Source organism: Thamnophis elegans, chromosome 4, assembly GCF_009769535.1.
Source record: "Thamnophis elegans isolate rThaEle1 chromosome 4, rThaEle1.pri, whole genome shotgun sequence".
In the NCBI taxonomy this organism is placed as follows: Eukaryota; Metazoa; Chordata; class Lepidosauria; order Squamata; family Colubridae; genus Thamnophis; species Thamnophis elegans.
Genome location: NC_045544.1, coordinates 52,945,077 through 52,964,621, shown reverse-complemented (window position 1 = coordinate 52,964,621; position 19,545 = coordinate 52,945,077). Strand labels below are relative to the sequence as shown.

The 19,545-nt window shown below is 36.9% G+C and overlaps 1 protein-coding gene across 1 annotated transcript in view; it reads right to left on the bottom strand.

The window, feature by feature from the left end:
• The window catches only part of UST (uronyl 2-sulfotransferase), a 157,232-nt gene that overhangs the window by 72,902 nt on the left and 64,785 nt on the right, over positions 1-19,545 (bottom strand). The window contains 1 exon segment of the mRNA XM_032217056.1: positions 2,300-2,343. Coding sequence (XP_032072947.1) covers positions 2,300-2,343 — 44 coding nt within the window.

Genomic DNA, 19,545 nt, shown 5'->3' with positions numbered 1-19,545 from the left:
CGACTAAGCTGAATGTTGTTCAAAGATTAGATGCTGCTGGCAACTTTATAAGAATAGGAAAATACTGTTGAAAATTAATATCCTCAAATATTCAACTACCCTAAGTACCAAGAAGACTAAATATTCATAAAACTTCTTACTTACATTCTTCTAGAACAAGGGTGTCAAACTCAAGGCCCGGATCCGGACCACAGGGTATTTAGATCTGGCCCGCAGGCCCCCCTGAACACAGCGAAGGATCAGCCTGCAGTGCTTCTGCCAGTGAAAATGGTCTCCAAAGTGCCATTTTCACTGGCAAAGGGTTGCAGGAGGCAGTGGCAGCCAAAAACGAGCTCGGGAGCCCGTTTTCACTGGCCAAGCGCTTGGGCCACCATAGGCGCCCCGATAGGAGTGACATCAAGCTGGCTATGTCCACCTTGTCCACGCCCCCACAAGGTCAAACACAACCCTGATGTGCCCCTCAATAAAATCAAGTTTGACACTCCTGTTCTAAAAAAACTAGCTGTATGAAAATATTTTACCCTCAGAAGAATGGTAGCAAGTAAATACCACCTCTGGCTGGGTTTTCATAGGGAATGACTCTAAAAGTAATATTCTCATAAATGTAGGTAACCAAATCTGCTAAGTTTAGTTAGTAGTAAAATTTATATTTTGTTTTACTTTAACCTAGAATATTTTTTTTATTCTTTTCTCCTGGATATTTTAATAATGTATTGAATTGGAATGTGGACTGAATTTAAACTTTTTGCACAGGCTAAAAGATTGAAAAAGAAAAATAGCCTTTCTTCCTCTAGAATGCTTGAATTCTTGGATATTCAGTCTAAGATTTAATAGTTGTAAATCACACCTCATTTCTATTTGGTCATATAAAACAAAGATGATTTTATTATTTCTTATTTAAAACAAAACATCATCAATATTGCATGATATGCTGACCTCAACGAAAGATACCCAATTTGCATTTACCATACTTCTATATCCCAAAGGCTAATGCATATGCTACTTCGAGTTATTTTTAAAAATATAAAGATGGGATATAAATAAGTAAGCAATTAAATAAGTCACAGAAACAGTAAGTTCTGGACACTGACTCTATGCAGCATAGACTTGCCCGGAAAGTCCCTCCAGCACAGCAGGTAATAGGATGCATGTGAATGGCCAGCACGAAAAACAGGGTGGCAATGGCAGTGGCTTTTTTGGCACATTTGAGACCTCCAGTAGTTTTTGGTGGCCTCCAACCAGCTGCTGCTGCCAGGAAGCAGCTGGCAAAGACGCAGTGGCTGGGAGACTTCTCGCAGTCGCACCAAAAAAGAGAACTTGCTATCTGGAGTCTGGACCAGCCGCCGCGGGAGGAAGGTAAGCCCAAAGAAAGATGCAGTCATGGGGGAGGAAGCGGGGGCTAGGGCAGGGCCTCTGAAGGATGGAAACAGGACTGGCGAAGGAAGAGCAGACAGCATGCAGGAGGAGGCCTTTGAGAGATTAGACCAGGCCTGGGCAGAAAATAGGTAGGTAGGTAGAAATTCAAATTTTTTTCCTACCAAGTTCTGTGGGCATGGCCCGGTGGAATGGTCATGTGACTGAATGGCCATGAGTGATGACGAGTTGGCCATGCCTACCCAGTCACATGACCTCCCACCAAGCCATATCCACAGAACCGGTAGCAAAAAATGTTGAATCCCATCACTGCATACCTCGTCGACAAATAATCAAAACCTATGAAATCAGCAGAGAAAAATAAAAGACAATGATTTATAAAATAAAATAGAATTAAATATAAGATCAGGACTGTAATATAAGTTAGAATTAAACAGAAAAAATGAGCAAGGTAAAACCTATTAAAGAAAATGGAACTTTTCTGATCAAGTAAGAATATTAAAAATTGTGTATAGTTTACTCAGATTCTAGAAGCAAAATTTCTTTAACTGATTTAACTTATTCTTAATTTATTAACACATTCTTATCATGACATGCAGGATATGGATCTCCAAAATTTTAAAAATGCCAAAATTCATAAGTCAATGGTACAACTGGTTGTTTTGAATAACTAGGTTTTAGCACAAAGTTATTCTGAAATCAGAAAGGTGCACATTTTTTGGTTTCTAACAGCCTCCAAAATCTGTAACTCCAATTTTACACCCAAGTACCATGCTAGAACCATTGTTTGTGCTATGCCTTTCTGATGGGACAGAAATAATGCCATTACTCACCATGATTTATCATTTATAAACTACAGTGGCAGAAAAATGGAACAACCGAACAGAATCTGGTTGAATGTAACATAATGTACAAAGCATCTCACCTTACGAGGAGCTGGTCCATGATCATCTAAGTAAGTGGAATTTCCTAGAAATAAAGAAAAAAGAAACAGACCATTAAAGACCTTAATATAAAAAAAATGAAAAAAGAAAACTGCAAATATTTATGTATTTATTTATATCTATCAAATTTCTATATTACCCATTATACTTGCGCTATATTAAATATAAACAATTACTATACTTGATATTTTATATGAATACAATGTCTATTTTTTAAAAAAGTATTCATTATGAAAGTATTAGAAGGAAGTCTAACTTGCTTTCAAGAATTAAAGTAACCAGGTACTTTAGAAAGCAGTTTTGGCTGTTTCAGAGGCTTTTCATGGTTTTCTGTGCAGGCATGGACAATCATCAAGATCATTCCTACAAGAACTATTTGCACTGGAACACACAAAAGTGCAGACAGATGTGGGAAACCATTGTGACTTTAATACTTGAAGGAGAGACTCTTTGCTCAATACTAATGAAACACTCTTTTGAATTGTTTTCATGGGCCTAAGATTAGTAATTTGTAATCAAATCTTTAGTTTCCTTAGAAGTCAACTGGTGGTTAGAAAATGCTTTCTTTTTCATGCAAGTTCCTAGGAGAGAGCGGGCATATTTCAACTTTAAAATGTTCTGAGCTCGTGTTTTGTTTTGAGATCAGGATGGGTCATTCCAATTTCACCTGAAGCATCCTGACCTCCACTGATTTTCAAACCAGTGGTGGAATTCATTTACCTTCACTAATGGGTCGCAAATGTGACCTCGCATGCGCAGAAGGTCACACATTATATCGGGGTAGGTGGGCGGAACATCCAGTCGCCGCCTGAACTGGTAAGAACCGGCTGAATACCACCTCTGATTCAAACATTGTTGGAACTTTTTTTGTATTCTTGGTGTGGTCAGAATAGTCAATTTTGTACTAAAGAAAAACGTCTAGGAAAAATTCAGAACAGCTGCCCTGCCTTCTACTTTGCTTTTACATAGCTCCAGTGAATATTTTATTTCAAGCATTACTGTAGAAAAGATTTTGATAGTTAAAATTGTGCTCTATAGTGCGATGTCATTTTAAAAACTTTTCAATTGATTAAATCGTTGTTATTTAATGCATTCTACATGGTTTTTACATTTCCATTTTTTCATAGACCATTACTTTTTTCAAAGTAATGATTTGAAAGTAATAGCACTTTATTCTGTTCTATATTTCACAGTGAGTTCTATTGTGATTAATATTTTTAGAATTTCAATTATTTAGGCAAGTGAGTAACGTTTCTCAGAGAGAGGAAAAATTCAAGCCCTTGGAGCCCAATATTCCAAAACTGCAGGTAGGCTAATTGTATTGAACTTAATTTAAAGAGTGTGTTTAATTTGTATATAACATAAAATTATATATACATTAAGGTTTGAAAATAATATAAACTGTTGTATAATTTAGTTGCTGTTTATAATATAGTAGTTAAAGCTATTATAAATTCTATTTCTGCAAATATATAAATCAAACCAAGCTGGAATGATCACAATATTTTAAATAGGGTCATTTTTTATCATCATAATTCAAATAACATTCTCAATCTCTCTCTCTCTCTCTCTCACACACACACAAACACACACATTCACTATCCAGCACAACAGCCTTAAAAAGCAATCATAGTGGAATACATCACAATTAAGAAATAATGAGAAGTGTTTTGAATAGAAAATGTAAAAATAAAGTGAGAAAGTCTTCCATGTATAGCACTTGATGTCTGAAAGAAAAAGTGATATTAATGTGATTATAAATGAAATAATCTACTGCAATGAATGTATTCAAACTGCTTCTGATGATAAGGATTTCTTTTTTTTTTTTAGAACAGAACTTTTTTATTTTTCTTTAAAAAAAAACACAAATATGTCATCATTTGTCAATCATTAAGACATTGAAGTACAATTTTTTTTTGTTGTGTGTACCCCTCCCTCCCTCCACCCCCCACCCCCCCTCCTCCTTCCCCCCCCCCCCGACTTCCCAGAACCCGTACACGGTATGGATTTTTAACTAACACAGTCTAAAATCTATTGAGAAAAAAGAAATAAAGAAATTAATAACATTCTAGATTGACCTTAGCTTCTTCTTACTGAACTGACTTTTAACAGTTTAAATCATTTCTGATCTTAAGCATAGGCTAACTGGAATTTCTTAGTCCCGTATTTATTTTGTATATAGTCAATCCATTTTTTCCAGTCTCGTTTATATCTCTCATTTGAATGATCTTTGAGATATGCCGATATTTTAGCCATTTCAGCTAAGTTTGTTACTTTCAATGTCCATTCTTGGATTGTAGGCAAGTCTTCCTTCTTCCAATATTGCGCCACCAACAGTCTTGCTGCAGTTATCAGGTGCAGAGTCAAATTGGTCTCTACCACTGTAAAGTCAGTACATATACCTAGTAAAAATAACTGAGGACTAAACTTTATCCTTCTTTTAAAAACATTTTGCATGACCCACCATATTTTTATCCAAAATGCCTTAACCTTTTGGCAGGTCCACCATATATGATAATATGTAGCATCGAGAGAACCACACCTCCAACATTTAGGCTGTACATTCGGATACATAGAAGCCAACTTTTTAGGATCTAAATGCCATCTATAGAACATCTTGTAAAAATTTTCTCTCAGATTTTGAGCTTGTGTAAATTTCACATTTCTTACCCAGATTCTTTCCCATGTATCCAACATTATTGGTTCCTCAATATTTTGAGCCCATTTTATCATACAATCTTTAACTAATTCTGTTTCCGAATCCATCTGTATTAATACATTATATATCCTCTTTATATGCATTAAGCTTTGATCTCTTATTTGTTTAAACAGATTATCCTCAACTTGAATAAAACCAATTTTTTTATCTATTTTCCACCTAGCCTGTAATTGCCCATACTGGAACCATGTTTGAACTACCTTCTCCTCTTTTAATACCTCTAAAGATTTTAATTGTAATACCCCCCTTTCCGAGGTAAGAAGCTGTCTGTAGGTACAGACAGCTGTCCTGTTTTTGTGCTGTATTCATATTTTCAATTGCGTGTCTAGGAATTGCCCACATGGGTAACTTGTCATTTAATTTATATTGGTATTTCTTCCAGACCCGCAATAAAGCATTTCTTAAAATATGACTTTTAAAGTTCTTATCCAATTTTTTGTTGAATAACAGGTAAGCATGCCAACCAAATACCAGATCGTGTCCCTCAATGTTCAATATTCTATCATTGGTTAAGTGAATCCAATCACTAATTACGGATAATGCCACTGCATCATAATATAGTTTTAAATTAGGTAGCTTCAATCCTCCTCTCTCACGTACATCTTGCATTATTTTCATCTTTACCCTCGGCTTCTTTCCTGCCCACACAAATTTATTGATACCCTTCTGCCATTCTAAAAGGTTTGCATCTTTTTTAAGTATAGGTAACATTTGGAAGAGAAATAAAAATTTTGGTAAAATGTTCATTTTCACTGCCGCTATCCTACCCAGCAAAGATAAGTGCAATTTCTCCCATTTTTTCATCTCTGTCTGTATGCTATGCCAAAGTGGTTCATAATTATGCTTATATAATTTCCCACTTGAAGTTAAAATGTTAACTCCAAGATATTTGACTTTTTTAACTACCTCACATCCTAGCATCAATCCTAATTCTTCCTTTTGTTTAATATTCATATTTATAGCTAATATTTTGGTTTTTCCTAAGTTTATTTTAAAGCCCGACACTTGACCATATTGATTAATCATATTCATTAAAACCATACTGGATTCCTGCGGTTGTTCCAATATTATGACCAAATCATCCGCAAAAGCGCGGACTCTATATTCTTGCTGCCTAATCTTGATCCCTTTTAAACCATCCAAGCCCCGTATTTTATTCAACAATACTTCCAAAGTTATAATAAACAATAATGGGGACAAAGGACAGCCCTGTCTTGTACCTTTTCCAATTTGAAAAGAGTCTGTTAAACTTCCATTGACTATGATTTGTGCTGTTTGCTGTTGGTATATTGCTTTAATTGACTGTAAAAAATTATCTCCTATCTGCATTTTTTGCAATATCTTCAACAGAAATTGCCAGTTAACTCGATCAAAGGCCTTCTCAGCATCCAAAAATATAAACGCAGCAGGGATCTGGTTGTTCTTTCCCAAATATTCTAATGCATTAATAATTAATCTAACATTACTTTTCATCTGTCTCCCTTGTATAAAACCTGTTTGGTCCGTATGTATCAATTGTTGAGTGACCAACATTAACCTATTTGCTAATATTTTAGTAAAAATTTTATAATCTACATTCAGTAATGAAATAGGTCTATAATTTTTGGGTTGAGTAGTATCTTGATCTTCTTTGGGTATCAAAGATATAAACGCTGTCTTCCAAGATGGAGGGAACTTTACCTTCCGTTTGAATCATATTAAATAATTCTCTAAGAGGTTCTACCATTTCTAACTGTAAGTTTTTATAGTAAACCGCTGTCAAGCCATCTGTACCTGGTGCTTTCCCTGACTTTAATTGCTTAATTACCTGCAGGATTTCCCCCGAGGTTATTGGTTGATTCAGTTTTTGCCTGTGTTCTTCTCTAACTGAAGGTATTTTCTCTTTGTCTAAATATTTGTCTATGTCTAAACCATTAATTTTATCCCCTTTATACAGTTCTGTAAAAAATTCCCAGAAAGCCTTTTGAATCTCTTCCTGTTGAAACACCTCCTTCCCTCTGTAAATCAGTTTAGATATATTTCGAGTTTTCCTTTTTTTCCTAATCTGATAAGCTAACCATCTGCCAGGTTTGTTTGCATTACAAAAAGTATTGTGTTTTGCATATAATAGATTAGTAGCCACCTGGTCAGAGATCAACATGTCAAATTGAGATTTTAATATGTTAATAGCTTCCTTAACCTTTGTATCGTCTGGGTTCATTGTTAACTCGAGCTCTTTTCTCTTAATTTCCTCTTCCAGTTCTGTTCGTTTTAACCCTTGCTTATTTCTATGTGTTTTATTTATATTCATCAAAACTCCTCTCATATACGCTTTGCTTGCGTCCCATACAAATTCCATAGATGTACCCTTATTCATATTCAAAACAAAATATTCAGATAGTAATTTTTTACAATCATTAATATACTTTTCATATCTAAATAAGTTTTCATTCAATCTCCAAGACCTTCTTGCCTGCACTACCCTTCCCAACTCCATCCAAACTGGGTTATGGTCCGAAAGGATCCTAGCTGCAATCTTTGTTTTCTTGACCCTAGAAAGCAAATCATTAGTGGTTAGAATAAAATCAATCCTTGAGAGGGATTGATGCCTGTCCGAGAAGAAAGTGAAGTCACATTCCTCTGCATTTCTTTCTCGCCAAATATCTCTCAATTCAAAATCATCCATAATGTCAAAGAAAGATTTGGGTCACTTTGCTCGCATCTTGGTATTTAGGCGGGAAATCTTCTTATCTCTCTTAGTGTCTATCACTCCATTCCAGTCACCCAATAGTATACAGGAACTATAGTCCCACTGTACTAATTTAGCATGAAGATTTCTATAGAATCTATCTTGCTGTTGATTGGGAGCATAAATTCCCAAAAGTAATGTCTTTTTCCCTTCTAAGATTAAGTCTAAAGCAATATATCTTCCGAAGGGATCTGCTTCTATTAATTCAGCTTTCATATCTTTTCTTAAGTATACAACTATACCATTCTTCTTTTCCATAGCAGAAGCTGCAAAATGTTGACCAAGTTTTGAGTTGATCAAATATTTTTGATCAGTTGACTTGATATGAGTTTCTTGCAAACAAATTACATCGTTCTTAAACTGTTTGAGATAATGAAATATTTTCTTCCTCTTCTGTGGAGAGTTCAGTCCGTTGACATTCCATGTTAAAATCTTAGTTGTCATCTTTGGTTGGTTGAAGCATTTTTAGAGCTTCCTGCACGGCCTGTTTAACCTTAGGTCTAGCTCCTCCCATTGCTTCCAGATTTGTTGTTGTAGATCCTTGATCGATGGCCGATGATTGTTGATGCTGTTGCTTTTTAGCTTGTTTCTCCATACGTCTAGTAGTCATGCGGCTAGGTCTTGGTTCCATAGCACCTTGCACTTCTAGAGAAGAGAGATGCTCCATCTTATCTGGTGGTTGTGTAGTTTGCTGTCTATCCTGTCCTTCTTGTGGTCTTTCTCTAGGTCCAGATGGTGCAGGGTGTCCGGCATTCAATATATTATAATAAAAATCTCGGGCTTTCCATACAGAGTTGAGGCGGTACCTTTGCTTATCAAATGTAAATATGATGCCAAATGGTGCATCCCATCTATACTGTATCTGACGATTTCTGAGTTCTTCGACCAAAAAAGCGTAGTCTCTCCTGGCTCTTAACATTTGAGGTGGTATCTCTTTCAAAACAACCAGGTCTTGACCGCCAATTTGAAGCTTAGTGTTATAAGATGCTTGCAGTACCATATTTCTAAACTCTCTTGTAGTAAAGTATATAACGATGTCTCGAGGAAGCTGCTTCTGCTTTGCCAGCCAGGAGTTAACGCGGTAAGCTTTGTCAATTTGCCAGTCTTGATTGGTCCCTGGTCTTCCCATCAGGCGGTCAAAAGCTTCCGATAGGATCTGTTTCAGGTTCTCCTGTTTCTCCTCACGCAGCCCCCTTACTCTTAATGCGAACTCCATTTGTCGGTACTGTATCATAATAATTTCTTTTTCAGCATTTTCCACTTTTTGTTCCACCACCTCTGTTTTCACTGTCAAGTTAGCATTGGCATCATTAAGAACCTCTAGAGTATCTTCCACTCCAGAAATATGTTCTGTTAATACAGTTACAAGACTCAGCATGTCGTCTCTAATTTTATCAACCTTAGCATCAAATTTCTCATACAGCTCCTGTTTAAGTCCTTTTATTTCACTTTTAATTTCTTCTTTCATTTCTTTTATTTCCTCTTTTCTCTCCTGCTTTACCACCTCTCTATTATCTCTAAACTTATCTTCCATTTTAATTGTCTGTGCATTAAGAGCCTCGCTTAGATTACTCAGGAAAAATTCTTTCGTTAACACATCCCCAGCAGGGGGTGTAGGAAGCGGAGGCTGCAGCTTTGTGCCAGGCACTGAAGATGTGCCCCTGGAAGTAGAGGGTGACGACTTCAAGTTAATATTTGGTTTTGAGGCCATTTCAAAATTTATCTGCCTGCAGTTAATGAAACTCTATTGCCTGAATATGCAGCTTTAAGTAAAGAGGCTTTTATTTTGAAGTTTAAGGCTTGGCAAAACTTTCAGTGAGTAAACATTGTAACAAGACCATTCAGCAGATTCATCACCATTTAACTTGGTTCATTAACAAGGTTAATGAAGGAGTAAAATTCTTCTATTGTGAAACCAAAACAAATGATAAGCAATCTCTTTTGTTTTGAATTCTTGTGAGGATTTAGCAAAAAGTGTTCGTTATTACCGGAGAAACCAGCCTGCTCGGCGCCATTTTAGAAGCCTCTGAGTAAATAATTTTTCGGAGGAGAAAAAGAAAAGAAGCTAAAATGTTGATAAGCAATTATTGTCCACAGTAAACGGATTCAGCTCGTGATAAGAATAAATCAAACAAAACTTTGAGCAGAGTGGGAGAGACCTACTTTGTCCTGCACAAGGCAGTTTGAAGTTCCCAGCACGGACAGCCGTTCTGCCTTGGGCTAGCCCCCCTTTCCTTGCAAGCACAAAAGCTGCAAAAATCGAAGAGCATTTGCCAGCAAAACAGTTTCTTCTTTCCTTCTTGCCTGAAGGATAAGAAAACCTGATAAGACATCAGATGGAAGATCCTCTAAACAGGTACGTAGCCAGGAATTCGGAGGCAGCTGATTTTTTGCTGCCCCCACCAGTAGGCTCCTCCCAGGAAGTCTGATGATAAGGATTTCTTAATTGTGATGCATTCCATTATACTGTTCATGCTATAATAAAATTGTGGAGTCCTTGGTAGAACAGAACATCTCTACAAGGAATTCCAACAAAATAGATACCCATGCAACTCTATGAAAAATACCTGGACACTCAATTCACTATAGTGGATTGTAACACAAGCTATGAAAATGATAATATTACTATACATCAAAACATCCCAGGGACAACCAACAGACTATTACAACCACATGGCATCACTATAGCACACAAACCAAACTAAATCTCTTCAAAACAAGTAAAATAAAGACCCAATAGCTCAAGAAGCAAAAAAACCAAAAACAAAACAGGACTCCTCTATAACATATAGTGTAAGAGTTATAACACTCCCTATGTAGGACAGACAAACAAACTAGCAGAGGGCATCCATGAACACCAAGTAGCAGTCAAAAGACAGATGAAAACTACTTAATCTTATAACATATGGAGAGACTGGATTACTCTTTTAACTGAAAAATTGAGCGTCCTAAACCAAGCCAAATCCAAAAATGCTAGGAAGCTTGGCAATCAGACAAATCAGCCATCAATAATCACATAGAAATAAACCACATTTATTCCAGTTAATAGAGGCAGTAAAAAGTTAAGGAAACAAAAAAGGCCAGAAAACATCATCTCCAGTAATCAACACCTAGATAAACAGGGATCAACATCAAACAATCAAGTAAAAAATAACAGTCCAATCATAGAATTTCCAAGATGAAACTGCACCCCACCAACACAGGCTGGACATAAACTGGGATATAAATAGAGAGCAAACACCACACTTGCTATCACTGATATCGTTACCTACCATAGTTGTAATGAAGGGTAATGAAATATATGTAAGCAAATAACCAAGCTCAGAGAACACCAAGGACACCAGTTCAACCCTGAACGACATATATTCTCTTCTATTGGTATAATGAAATTTTCTATTATATAATCTAAACCTTATGCAATGTTTAGACATCACAGAAAACTACCTAGGATCACTAATATTATATCTTAACCCCATGGTCCATGGCCATCAAAGAACAATGGATAATATAATTTAGCCAAAGAACAGCCTTGTAGAGCTTTTCTTATTCTTTAGAGCAAGGGTATCAAACTCAATTTCATTGAGGGCTACATCAGGGTTGTGTTTGACCTCAGGGGGCCTGGAAGCATGGGCAGGGTGGGCATGGTCAGCTCAATGTCACTCTGGCAGGGGCACCTGTGGCGGGGCTGGGGTATCTATTGTCTCCAGCGCAGGAAGGCGAGACCAGGGAGACGGCCAAAGCCTTGTCCTCCAGAGGAGTCTTGCCATCCATCTCAGGCCACACGGAGGACCCCCAGATGGCGAAACAGGCTGTCCAGAGCCCTAGGCAGTGGAGGGCAAGCACCCAGCCTGACCCTTGAGTTCCTAGGGCTCCAGGACCCTCAGCCTAGCTCCACTTCCCTGAGGGGGTGCCAGGCTGCGCTTACCTCTTCCTAAAGGCTGATGTTGCTGTGCTCATTCTCCTTGGGCAGGTTGCTCATGGTGTGTGCGGGAGAGCAAAGTGTGTGGGTCAGAAGGCGGCCCACTCTCTTTCCACGTGACGAGACCTGGTTTTGTAACTAAAGCATCCTTAGTGATAGGATGGGAGATCACCAGGAGAGTCAGGAGGAGGAGACAAAGGGATGGCAAAAGGGGAGCAGGTGGCCAAGTTCTAAGGCAGGACTTACTTCAGACCCTCCCTCCTTCTCTTTATATCTTTCCTTCCTTCCTTCTTTCCTTCCATTTTTCCTTCCCTCTTCATTTTCCTTTCTTCTTTCTTCCCCTCTTTCCCTTTTTTTCCTTCCTTGCTCTCTTTTCATCTTCCGTTCTTTTTCTTTGTCTTTTCTCTTTGTCCCTTCTTGGATGCTCAAATGCAAAAGGGGAAACATTTCTCAATGCCTCCTTGCCTTGTGATCAAATGCCACTTTTGCTAGTAGTTTGTTTTGCTATCACGCTGCCAGCGAAAACAGAGCTGGATACAGACCTCCCAACCTCTGTTTTTGGCTGCCATGGCCTCCTCAAGCATGCTGCCAGCTGCCACAAAGTTATAGATCAGTATCCGATTGGTCTGGTCTGGGCTGAGGCACTGCAGGCTGGTCCTTCCAGGGTGGCCCTAAAGCCTAAGGCCAGATCTAAGCACCCCGCGGGGCAGATCTGGCCATCAGGCCTTGCGTTTGACATCCCTACTTTAGAGCTTTTATTAGCCACAATATCTTCCCTATTTCATCCATAAGAAAGAGCAAATGCAATATAATCTGTACCAAGCAGATCAAGCATTCATTCTGAATATATGGCCATATCAATTTCTGGGGCTAAATTTAAATGATTCAGCGATTTCTAGCAACAGTTTTATAACAAGGGAATGATTCCTTTCAGTTAATTATAAAGACATTAAAAACTGAAGAATGCAATATGAGTACTATTTTAGTTTTGCATTTTTAGATTTTATTCACACACACTACTCTAAATACATTTTGAAAAAGAGTATAAGTTTTTATTTATGTCTCTAAATGACCAGATTAATGAATAAAAAAACTTTTAATAGCCAGGCTACATTTATGTTAATCAGTTCTCTTTCCATCACTAGCAAATGCCAAATTTACCCTAATATCCAGCTGTTAGTACACACCAGTTTTTCTTAACAATGAGAAGTCTGTCTGAAGAATCCTCTCTGTAATTAAGACACTCAACAGAAAGCTATTGATTTAAAAAGAATGTTCCTAGCATTTTTGTTTCATGATATTCTTTATTTCATGTTAAAATAAAAAAATATTTCTTCATCTTAAAGAAATAAATTATAGGTTATGTAAATTATGTACCAATATAACTATCTATTACTATATTCAGACTTTAAAGATAATATAAACTGGATATACTTGGCTTTTTGAGCAGTGTTCTGTCAATTCAGAGAAAGACTACAGAATTAACCCCTTGATTTAAAATAATAATAAAGTGGAATACAGATTAGATGAATTAGGTCTGAACTATACTCAGCATCCATCAACAATCAATAATCCAGAACTGAAATGTACACATAGCCCTTTCATTTTATACATACAAAGATGCTACTTCTGAGATGTGAACCATTTGATGGAAGCATCATACAGGGTTTAAACTCTGTGTTATTATTTTTATATCCCAATAATAGAAATTCATGATGTTTTAGCCACTGGTTCTAAGAACAAAGAGTCCCTAGTATCACCTTCCAGAAAACAGGGAACAAGAGCTAATCAGTTCTTCTTTAGAAGAATAGGAGCATACAGAGGATGTATTAATTCATGTTACATTAATAGAGAGATATATTGTTCACATTTTTTTAAAAAAAAGGTCAGTTGTGAGTTTATTTTAAGTAAATGAAATAATACAAGTAAGAGGATACCTTACAAAGGGAAAAAGATATGAATAGCAATTCATTTCCAATGTCCTTGGCCTTTCTCATTGAAATTAAGGTATATTAGCACTTACATTAACATTCTGTATGGTATGCCATATAATTGGGGATCAAGCTGTGTGATATGCAATTCCAAAGTAAGAGTATGACAACACAGAGTTGAGTTGTATGTCTGTCCAATGTTCAACTTTCCCTCTTGGTCTTGTCAGAACAAGTACGCTGGCAAAGATGAGTATAGTTTAGCACACAGTAAGAAAGATCTAAGCTTCCCTATCCTTGTACACTGGTTGGAGAAAATGAATAAATGTGCTGGCCTAAGTGAACTGCCAACCCACAGACCCACTTCCCATGAAAAAAATCTTAGTGAATTGTGTTTTACAATTTTTATTTCCTCTTTTTTATCTATTACTTAGTTCAGCTTGGTTATTATTTGCTGAATCAGGCTGCAATAAGTGCTAAAGCTGACCCAGCTGGTCAGAGTTTGCAGCAACAATCACATTCAGAAAGCACACACAAGTAACTGATTCAGCAGGATTCAAAATAATAATAATACACAATACAATACCAAAAGCAGGTTTTCCAAGGTAGCAATAAATACAAGCAAAACACATGCAGTTTCACTTTCAATTCTCATCTAAGGCAGGCTCCTTCCTTGTTGCTCACAGCAAATACTGTTTCAGAGTGTAAGTAGCCCTCATTGGCTGACTTAGTTGCTATGCCTACTGTTTTTTCCCGAAATTACAACATGTCCTGATAATAAGACCATGCCATATTTTTCCCCGTGGGCAAAAATATACACCCTCCCCCAATAATAAGCCCCCTGGACAACCCCCCCCCACCTCCAGCCAGGCAGAGCGCCACTCACCAACCTAGCAATATCCCAAAGGTGCAAAGCTGCAGGAGCCGGGGAGCAAAGGCGCTCACATTGCTTGACGCTTTTGGGATACTGCTAGGTTGGTGGATGGCGCTGTGCCCAGCTGGAGCGGGGGGTTGCCGGGCAGAAGCTCTCATGAGCAGCCTCCCCACAATACCCCTTTCCATCCGGGCAGAGTGCCACTCACCAACCCAGTAATATCCCAAAGGCGCTAAGCTGCGTGGCGCTGATCAAGTCATGAACTCTCTTATGCTGACAGTAAGTTAGCCAGCTGAATACCATGGATGCTCATAGGCAGAGGAAGAATTTTTCGTCTCATTTTTCTTCCAAAAAACTAAGGTGTCTTATACGCCGAAAAATACGGTATATACTGTAGTTGCGGCCTTTTCAGAGGTCTTCTGACAAGCAGAGTCAATGGGGGAAGCCAGATTTGTTGATAATCATGTGATACACTTAATGATCACCATGAGTCACTTAACAAGAATGGCAAAAAAGGTTGTATAAGCACTTAACTACTGCTTCACTTAATGACAGAAGTTCCAATCCCAATTGTTGAGAACTACCTGTATATTCAGGCTCATCTTGCCTCTATTTTGGTGACTGTTAACTGCTTTCCTGGCACTTTTTTTCCTCTCTCACTGCATTTACAGTGAGTTCAGAAAGTATTTAGACCTCCTTCACTGTTGTCAATTTTGTTGTGCTGCAACCAGATTCTTTTTTTTTATAAAAACGTTTTTATTTTTAAACAAACATAAAACATACAGACATAAACACACACAAAATAAAAATCCTTTCCCAATTACTTACAGTACGTCGATTGGTTACAAAGCTTTTGTGCTTTCTCACAATAGTCTTCACTTGCAATTTACGTAAAAACTCATATCATCATTCTAATATATATGTATACAATTATTATAGTTATTAAACATTCATTTGACTATAGCTATTATTATATCATTTTTATGTAAAATATTCTAAATTTAAGATAAATTTATATTATGACATTTACATCAACCTGAAATCATCCAATGATTACATCTTTATATTCTATTCTATATAGAATTATTTATCTTTTATAACAAAGCTTTTAAACATCCTCTCCATAGTCCTCACTTACAATTTATATAAAATTTCATATTATCAATCTAATATATATATGTGTATTATTATCATTATTAATCATTTATTTAGCTATAACTATTATTACTTTATTTTATACATAATACTCTAAATTTAACTAAGTTTAACTTAATTTTTATTCTAACATTTCATTTCATCATCCTGTATCCTTCCAGTAGTAGTGCAGTCCTATATCTCTTGCCATTTGTGGTATTTGTATTCTAATTGTTTTCTTGATAAGTCTTATGTGGACTTCTCTTGGCACCTTGTTGTTCCTTGCGTATCTTGTAAAAACTTGAAACCCTCCATCTGTTCCTTCCACCCACTTGCCTTTAGTTATCACCGGTGCTTCTGCCAGAATTTCTATCATTGTTTCTGCCAAATTTTCTCCCTTTTCTTCTTCCATGTTTTGAGGTTTGAGAAAGGGTTCCAGTTCGTTAATCTCTCCTTTCAACATTCCACTCCTGTCATTTCCAACCATGCTCAATTTACTGTCAATATCAACAATTTTTTAATCACTTTGTTCATATTTTTCTTCAATTTTTTGAACTCTATCCTCAAATTTAATCATTGTTTTATAAATATTCTCAACTCTTCCCTCTATTTTTTCTGTTTTTTGTTCTATGTTCTTCATCCTCTTTTTAATGTTTTTTGTACTTTTTGAATTTCAAAAATAATCATTTTCAATGTTAATTCTTTTTCTTCTTCATGTTGCACCATTCTTCCAGGTTATAAACACTGCCACTAAAACATCCAAAGTTTTTTTTGTTAAGTTTCAAACAAGTTCACTATAATCTTTCAAGTCAAGGTTTTCTCTTCACTCCAGTCCAGCTATTGATAGTACTCCAGAAGAGCACCTGCATAAACAATCAATACTCTTCCCACTACCCCTTTCAATAAACAAATAGATACCTTGAAGTATTAGATTTGAGTCAGATGTTCAATGGAAATAAAAAAACGTTTCCAAGCCCCCAGTCTCTAGATGGCAGTGTTGCTTCTTTTTCCTCTGCCTCTACCCCTCTCTTTAAATTCCGAACTTAAGAAAAAAAGTTCTTAAAAGCAAACAATCCAGCCGGGTGTTGTAAAAAGAAAAGAAAATCATAATCCACAAATATGAAAAAAGAGGAAAAATAGAAGGAGAGGAAAAAAAGAAATCAGTCCAATTTAAAAAGTAAGAGGAATTTGTAAAAGTTCCATCCATTTAAAAAAAATAAAAAAAGATAACACACTAAGTTTAATTCAGGCTTAATTCGCCGCTTGCTCTCTTCTGTCTTCAATTTTAATTTTACTCTAAGTCTTTTTGGGCATTGTCTTCTCTAATAGTAAATTTTATCTTACCATTTTGACACACACACTCTTTCCTGCTTTTCTTCCGTTCAGGAGCTGTCCCAACCTTCTGTAGCTTCAATGGCTGCTTCTCTTTCGCCGGAAAAAAGAGCTTCTCCTGGATCAATCAGGGACTTTGCGTTGCCCCTGAGATCAGCAGGACGTGCCCTTTTCTATCACTGTCTCTACGGGACTGTTTAGGTCCAAAAGGACCGTCCAGCAGCAGAGATATTGACAGCAATCCTGGAGCTCCAAGATTGCATGTCGTGTCGTAGCGATGTCAGCCCCGCCCTCCAACCAGATTCTATAGTTGTTGAAATTCATTTGTTTTTCTCATTAATCTACACTCAATACCCCATAACAACAAACTGAAAACAGAATTTTAGAAATGTCTGTAAATTCATTAAAAAGAAAAAAACTGAGATATCAGCATAAGTATTCAGACCCTTTGCAACAATACTTGAAATTTAGCTATTGTTGCTGATAGGTTCCCACCCCTTGATTGGAGTCCACCTGTGGTAAATTAAACAGATTGGATGTGATTTGGAAAGACACATACCTCTATAGAAGGCCTCACAGCTGACAATGCATACTGTAGCAGAGCAAAAGCCATGAGGACAAAGGAATTGCCTGCAGAGCTCAGAGACAGGATTATTGCAAGGCACAGATCTGGGGAAGGCTACAATAAATTCCTGCTGCACTGAAAGTTCCTAAGAGCATAGTGGCCTCCATAATTTTCAAATGGAAGTTTGGCACAATCAAGACTCTTCTAAGAGCTGGTCACCCAGTCAAACTGAGCAATAGGTGGAGAAGGGCCTTAGTAAGAGAGGTGACTAAGAACCCAATGGTCACTCTAACTGAACTCCAGAGATTCTCTGTGGAGATGGGACAGTGTTCCAGAAGGACAACTATCATTGCAGCCTTCCACTGATCTGGGCTTTATGGCAGAGTGGCTAGACAGAAGACTCTCCTTAGTGCATAACACATAAAAGCCTGTTTGAAGTTTGCAAAAAAACAACAACACCACACCGCCTGTATGACTCTCAGATTGCCAGAAACAAGATTCTCTGGTCTGATGAAACCAAGTTTGAACTGTTTGGCCTCATTCTATGTTATGTCTGGAGGAAACTAGGCACTGCTCATCACCTGTCCAATATCATCCCAACAATGAAGCATGTTAGCGGCAGCATCATGCTGTGGGGATGTTTTGCAGCAGGAGATACTGGGAGACTGGTCAGGGTTAAAGGAAAGCTGAATGGAGGAAAGTACAGGTATATACCTCAATGAAAATCTGTTCCACAGCGCTCGAGACCTCAGATTGGGCCGAAGGTTCACTACCCAAATGACAATTATCCTAAACATACAGCCAAGAGAAAACCAGAGTGGCTTAGGGACAACTCTATGAATGTCGTAGAGTGGCCCAGCCAGAGCCCTGGCTTGAACTCTATTGAACATCTCTAGAGGAACCTGAAAATGGATGTAAATCAACATTCACCATCCAACCTGAGTTTACGAGGATTTGCAGAATGGTAGAAAATCCCCAATCGAAGTGTGCAAAGCTTGTTGTGTCATACCCCCAAAAACTCAAGGCTGTAATTGCTGCCAAAGCAGCTTCAACGAAGTATTGAGTGAAGGGTCTGAATGCTTTTGCCAATGTGATATTTCAATTTTTTCTTTTTAATAAATTTACAGACATTTCTAAAATTCTGTTCTAACTTTGTCATTATGGGGTACTGAGTGTAGATTAATGATTTAAAAAAATGAATTTCGACAACTGTAGAATCAGGTTGCAGCATAACAAAATTTACAAAAGTGAAGGAGATCAGAATGCACTGTACATTATCTTCAATTTCATACTTCAGTATTGTTTTCTCCATGGAAAAAAAGTAATACTACTTGCTTTCTTTGAATTTTTCAAAATCTTCATTGTAAGAAAATAAAAGCAAAAAATGATTCCTTATACAGAAATGTTTTATGCGCAAACTGCTATTATATCAGGATTATATGTCCTAATTCCAAGCCAGTAAAGATTTGTTTCTGAATTAGCAGTTGAATCAAAATATACAAAAAACCTATCCCCTATCTAGTTGGAGAAATGTTGTTCAGCAAAAATATTATTTCAATTTAAAATGTGAGAAAATAGTTAAGTAGCAACAAAACTAAAAAGTCATCAAATGTAACAATGCAACTTACTCTCGAAATGAGAAAAAGCATAATTTGGAATAGACAAGAGCACAGTAATTCTACTATAGAATCTCTTGATTTCCTAGTTTACTTGCAGGTCTACATAGTTCTAAGCAAATTTATGGAAACCCATAACTTATAATTTTCATTCTGATTTCTTACAGATTCCTGATTTTGGCACCATAAATGTTAAAGGATGTATAAATGGATTAAACAAACTTCACGTCAAAGACATCTCTAAAATGCTTTTTTATACAATCTGTTTGCCAAATGTTTGTCATGCCGTTGAATTCAGTTCTAAATTTTCTGCAGCTCACAATAATAGAAGCCATGTTTAAAAATACAATTTTAAGTCTTGCCAAACAGATGTCTTACCTATGTCAATGTTCAGTTAATTAACAATGATTGC